This window comes from Pygoscelis adeliae, unplaced genomic scaffold, assembly GCF_000699105.1.
Source record: "Pygoscelis adeliae isolate BGI_AS28 unplaced genomic scaffold, ASM69910v1 Scaffold267, whole genome shotgun sequence".
In the NCBI taxonomy this organism is placed as follows: domain Eukaryota; kingdom Metazoa; phylum Chordata; class Aves; order Sphenisciformes; family Spheniscidae; genus Pygoscelis; species Pygoscelis adeliae.
In genome coordinates this window covers 1,133,849-1,140,649 of record NW_008825150.1, presented here as the reverse complement: position 1 = coordinate 1,140,649, position 6,801 = coordinate 1,133,849, and the positions used below count along the sequence as shown (strand labels likewise).

The following is a 6,801-nucleotide window of genomic DNA, read 5'->3' as shown; positions in this document are numbered from 1 at the left end:
CATGATCTTCCCCGGCACCGAGGTCAGGCTGACAGGCCTGTAGTTCCCCGGATCCTCCTTCCGGCCCTTCTTGTAGATGGGTGTCACATTGGCCAGCCTCCAGTCATCCGGGACCTCCCCCGTTAACCAGGACTGCTGATAAATGATGGAGAGTGGCTTGGCAAGCTCCTCTTTAAGACATAACTAGCTAGGGTGAACTTTAAAAGCAAAATGTGTTGGTTCAAAATACCAGTAACAGAATGCAAAGATATTAGTCTACCACCCAGTCCTGAGCTAGTACCAGAACTGGTACATCCATCCAGAACACAAGGTAGCTCAAGAGAAGAGGAGCAGCAGCGTGCACATGATATTTACACTCAGGCTAAAGGGATACTAAAGTATCCTAGAAACACCTCAAGTGCACGGCTCTGCTTTCTCCAGCTCTGGAGCTAGACTAGAACAGCAACCGTTCTGAAAACCTTTCTTTATATGCCTATATAAAAACTGTATGTTCACTTGAGCAGGACTCGGCGTCAGTGCCAATGGTACACCTAAAAACTGCTGCATTCTTGATAATCTGGATTTTTTTCCTGCAGATCCAAAATACGCTTGACTACTTGCCAAAGCAACTGAAAGAATATACAGTATGTCTCAAAGTAACAATGGTTTATACTGGGAAGGTAGTTAGTGGTTAAGTGACTTCAAATTTTAAAAGAGGTATTATTAACAGCAACAAAGATGGATTATAATAGTCTCTTCCCTCCCCCACTACACTACAAGACCATCTTACAAATTACCACTGAATGTCTGTAATTCTGAGGACAAAAAAAAAAACGATTCCAGAGTACACTGAAAGCCATAAACATTGAGAAGAAAAAATATCTGTTCCACTGCAATATGTAGAAGTGGAATTTATCCGAAACTGGATTTGATATTTCCCACTTTAAAAAGATAGCCTTTCCCCCCTTTAAGTAACAGTGTTAGGGTGACAGCTTTGTCTTTAATTTGGCTGAAGAGTCTTTTTTAGGGAAAAAAAAATAAAATATAAGAATACAGAATATATTTTAGAATCCCAGTCAGTTCCATGAGTTACCATAAGGACCATTCTGCTATAATTTTATAATTAGAAAGAATGTTCTTAGCTGTCTTAAAATGTGGATCAGACTGCTTTATCCTAAAAACTGGAAGTACATTATACCACTAAACCAGTAAGGAAATCTATACTACATGGGCACTCTTTGCAGCGTGCTCTGAGATGATGAATAACAGGGAAAACACTCCTAGTTTTTATTTATTTGTCCACTGAAAAAGGAAAAAAAATTAAATGGGTAATGTATTGTGACTCTGAAAAATTATGACAGATCCTGTTACTACAATCAAAAATGTAAATTAGAAGGCTGTATTTTTTCCCTTGTAAAGGTCACATGGTTAGTTTCACATAAAGGAACTCGTACTTTGCAGTTTCTAATTAATATTCACTTCTTTTTCTTTCTTTTTCATTCAAGGAGCCACATCATATTGACCCATTAAACAGATCATTTACTATATCGTAGATCAAAGCAAAAGTGAAAATTTTCATTGATCAACATGATGCTCATTTCAGCATCAGTTTCAGAACATGATCCTCTCAAAAGAGACTGATGCTATACATTTTACAACCCAAAGTAAGGATTCCAGAATTAAATAAATGGACACTTCCAATCATCTCCACTGCAAAAAAGGAACTGCAGCAACTAGTCCTTTTTTCAATTCTGCAAGGTCTTCTCTTGCACAACAGTACATATAACCCTACCCCAGGGGAAAAAACCTGCTTGAAACCAAAATGAAATTTCTTATTAAGAAACTCAACTCTCAGCTGCATTTTAAAATAAACCTAATTTTGTCCCAATGCTCAAAAGTACTCAAAAATTAAAAAAAAAAAATAATTTCCAAATCATAGCATAAAAAATTCCTTTTCAATTGTAGCATGGAATTATAGTACTTTCTGAAACAAAATGGTCTGCTGTACAGTAACACCAGTACAATAATTGTTTCATATTCAAGTTTCATAAATAAGTTTTTAGAACACGTGTAGCACAAGTTTTGTCTGAGTAGAAGAAAGAATAAGGATCTGTATTATCTTTAATGAGATGAACAACCTGGAAGTCTTACCAGTCAATGCCACTCTCCTTAGTCCAAACAGTTCATTCCAACCTCACAAAAATTAAACCTTTTTAATCTTTCAGGACTAACCTGTTCCTCTTTTTTTCAGGTATCAAGCATTTGAATTACTTGGAATTTTTACCTTTGCCTACATTCAAAGAGTAATTTAGGTTGGAAGACTGTGTGATTCAAACCCTCCCTGTTTAAGTCATCCCAGCTTCAAAGTTGTATCTAACCTCAAAATCAGACCAGCCTGCTCAGAGCCTTTATCCAGTTCATTTCTGACTATGTCCTAAGATGCAGACTGCATAACACTGTGGACAACCTGTTCCAGTCCCCGACCAACCTCACTACAAAGAATTTCTTCCTAATATGTAACCAGAATTTCTCTTTTTGTAACTCATGTACATTGCTTCTTGTCCTATCTCTGTGTATTGACAAGAGAAGTCTGGCTCCATTTTCTCTCTCTGTTTCACCCTTTATTAGTCTTCTTAAAACTGAACAAACCAGTTCTCCCAAGACCTCTCATACATCATATGCTGCAGCTCCCTCATCCTCTTCATGGCCTTTCACTGGACTCACTTCAGTAAGCCAATGTCTCACACTTGGAGCCCAAAACTGTACAGAGTCCTGAAGTACTAAACAGAGCCCTCATTCTGCTGACTACCCTCTTGCTAAAGTGGCCTACTACATGGTTAGGTTTCGTCGTCACAGGAGCTCACCACTGACTCATGTTCAGCTTGTCTACCAGGACCCATCCTGCCAAACCTGCCATCAATCTTCACATTTTCAGCTAGTTCTTCCTTACTCGTAACCAGTCCAGCAAGGTGCACTTCCAACTTGTCTCCTTGCTGAGTCACAGCTCACCCTATGCTGAGAAATTGTCCTCAACACACTCCAGAAACTTCCTTGCCTGCATGTGCCCCACCAGAGCAGGTATCAAGGTGGTTAGAAGTCCCACATAAGAACCAGCTTATTCAGTTGTCTAAAGAAGGTGCTTCTCATCTACTTCTGAAATTGGCAGCCTGTAGCAGATACATACCATGATGTCACCCTTGCTGGTCTCCCCTCTGACCCTGACCCATTCTACAGCAAAGATTCAAACATTTAAGCTCAACTCCTCTTCCCTGGCCATCCTTTCTAAAGTGCCTTTATCAGGCTACTGCTGCTCTCCAGGCATCTGAGCTATACCATCACACCTTTGCGCTTACGGTGAGGTCATAAGCTCTGCAACCGCGTATGGATTTCTAATTCCTGCCCTCTGTTCCCCATGCTGTATGCATTTGTATATGTCATTTGAGTCAGGTCCCCCAGTCACGACAATCAGAGAAAGCAGAGCCTCCCCCATAATTCTGTCCTTCAGGCCCCTGTCCTTGCTGACCCCACTTCTCACTGGGTTGTGGTCACCATCCCTGAAGATCCCACCTGAAAGTCCTCCTCTGCTAGGTTACAGGAGCCTGTTGGCAATGATGCTGTGAAGATGGGTTCAGAAGTTCTCGCCTTCCTTCCAAAAAGGGGTTGTTTTCAGCTTGGATCCATTCAGTGGTCTGGCTTACAGCCTGTTTCTACAAACAGGCAGTGTAAGAGTAAACTGCAGCAGGGAGTTCCTAAACCTGGCTTTGCTGCTAAACCCAGTGCATCAAGAAATTACATCGTAATTTCTCAGATTTTGGCCAAACTCCAGGACAACGGTGCAACCAAAGCAGAAACATTCCAAACAAAAAAATGACAACGTTTACTGAAAACACTGGATATTTATATGCACGTATAATACAAATACACACATTCCCATTTATTAGCAGGTAGCTCAGTTCGGCTGGAGCACTGCATTACTACAGCTCCTTATTTCTAGTATCTGAGCCATCTAGTTGTATAGAAATTAATGGACCTAAAATTTCAACTGTATACTAACAACCGCATCAATCAGGTTATTTAGCTAATTCTGATTAAAAAGCTGATAGGTTGATATTCACCAGTTGACATGCAATAATAACTACAAAGAAAGTAACTAACAGATCGCTTATTAATAAAATAGAGGTAATGTTGATGAAAGGCAATACAAGTTACCTAAGTGTCAAAATATTTCATTCGTCATTTGTAGGTATTAACTGCACATAGATTAATTCTATATACAAAGTCACAGATATATATGTATGATTTTTCCTTGCTGAAACACTATTTCTCCTTAAGATCACCTCTCAGCAATTTGATTTTCATAGTATAGCAAAAGAACTCATTTTGAAAGAACATGTCCCAGTGAAATGTTCTGAACTGTTTCATCTTGTTAACCCTCTCACTCTACAAAAATTTAAATACAAATATGCAACCTTTTTCAACGAATGTTTTTTTCCTTTAGAACCCATTTTTCAAAAAGATACAATTTTTGTTCAGTTTTACAATAACAATATTATTTCCACTGTTTCTGTGTTTTATTTTCCAGAAGATCTTACTAAGAAGCATGATGTGTCAACCAAAACTGCAACTGAATATGAATATCCTTACATAGATTAAAAAGACTCATTGCTTCAACTTTTTATTTTCTAAAGCAGCTCAGGAAACTCCCTTATCAGTGGGAAATCTTAATTTAAAAAAAAAACAAAACAAAACAAATCCCAGCATGCAGAAATGCAGGCTCTCCAGAAGGATGTTCTTGCAACCGCCCCCTCAAATTACTAATAAAATTATCTTATCTTAGATATTCATTAGTAAGAGTTCAGTTGAAATATCGTCATTCTAACCTTCAAACTGTTAACAATGGTGGAAAAACCTAATTAAAACATTAACAAATCTTACCTGTCGAATTATACTTTTTACACAATGGATAGGAAGGCCTTGATAATTGGACTTGATTATCCATTTTAGGAGATGATGTCCAAGTACTTCGAAGACCATACAGACATCTGGGATTTGATTAAGGATAATTTCCAAATAAACTTGTTGATGAGATCGACACAAATGCTTGTTTGCATACTGGCTAAAGCAATCATCGCCCTATTTAGAGGGAAAACAGTTCCCCCTAAAATGAGCAGAACATAGTATATGCTTTGGTACTACACTTCAATTATATATAAACACGTACAAGAACAGTGCCCAAATGTATAACAAATAAAACATTTTAACTTTGGAAATCTTGTTAGTTATTTCAATGTTAACAATAGCATTAGGGTGAACAATTAAATAGAGAATTGTAAAAAATAACTAATTCATTTTTGTTTTCTTTGAAACAGTTAAAAGTACTGATTTGGCCTATTATCTCTAGTTTCTAATAAATTTTAAATAATATGAATAGAAGGTTTTAACCACAAAAGTCTGCAGCAACAGTGTTTTAGAAAATAAACCATACTAAACATCTTTTTCATTAGGCTCCATTAAGAATCACTTGACAACAAAGACTAAAGTAGTAAGAGAACGGATCTCTTACCACCTACAGTTTTAACTGCAGAGAATAATGGCAATCACCAAAGAACTTAGGAACAAAGAAAATGCGGAACTCAGGAGCAACATGCAAAAAACACAATGCCAAGAAGTTTAATTTCACCCAGCATCTACTATTGGCCGCCAACAGAGGCCAACAGTAGATGATCAAGGGAAGAGTATTAGGAGGAAACAAGATGTAGGAACTTCCAGTGATTTGTGGTTCAAGGGCTTCCTAAGTTAGAGATTCTACACTTAATATACCTGGGTAGGTTATCTTTCTATTGAGAAAATATTCAGATATTCAAGCTAATTGTAAGTTTTGTCATGCACAACATTCCGGCAAGAAATTATATAATTTGACTATACTGAGTTAACCCTCAGACGTGAGCTGGGAATGACCTTAATGTCCCTGGAAATCAGAAAGAATGTTAAAATCTTAACTACATAATACTATAACCTTGCAAAGAATAATGTAATACAAATAACAGAAAATGAATTAACTGACGGATACTGCAGGCAAATCTCAATGGATGAAATTAGACTGTATCTCAGAGACCATTCATAGGGAACTACACTGTTAGGGGAGAAATCTTACCTAACTTCTCTAAGTTTTATTAACTAGAGTCTTGGCAATGATCTTAGAGTCACTGTCTTGTGTCAAAATGAGACTTACCTTGTCTATCAGTCTATCATTTACATTCTTCTCAAGTACCTACCTATATGCATAAAGCTAACTGAAGTTTTAAAATCTACATCCCCTATGCTGGAGTTAGACCAAAGTTAAAAGGTCTCAAGACTGGTCAAAGCACATTGTGAAGAACTGTAACATTTTGATTGCTGCTACCTGTTCATCTCACTTCATGTTCCTTAATTCCTGCATTAGAGGAGACAGTGAATAGTAATTTCCCAATCATATCAATCAAGTCTATTCAGAACATTGTAAAACTCTGTTCCATTCAGAAGAGAAAAGAGTCTTGGTTACTTTACCACACAAGCATCCAATGAACAGAAGTCATAGTAAAGCGCACAGCCATCAAAAAGGATGAGCAGAGCACATTAGCTCTGCAGGGCTTATTAACTTAGCCCACGCAGTGAAGTTGCAATGCTACAGCAACGCGTATTTCAGAAAGGCAAGACACTGCAGCGTTCAGAAATGAAATTTAGGACACCCGCCCACAGTCCTTCAGACCCCTGCTGCTGCAGACTCTCCAGTGCACATTCCTGCCATTCCTTGCACTTACAGAAGTGCTAAGCCTTGACAGT

At 37.9% G+C, this 6,801-nt stretch overlaps 1 protein-coding gene across 1 annotated transcript in view; it reads right to left on the bottom strand.

Moving 5' to 3' along the window:
* SRPK2 (SRSF protein kinase 2) overlaps window positions 1-6,801 on the bottom strand; it is a 109,794-nt gene that overhangs the window by 33,703 nt on the left and 69,290 nt on the right. Inside the window, exon 6 of the mRNA XM_009328328.1 lies at window positions 4,915-5,021. Within this exon, the coding sequence (XP_009326603.1) occupies window positions 4,915-5,021 (107 nt within the window). The remainder of the gene's footprint in view (window positions 1-4,914; window positions 5,022-6,801) is intronic.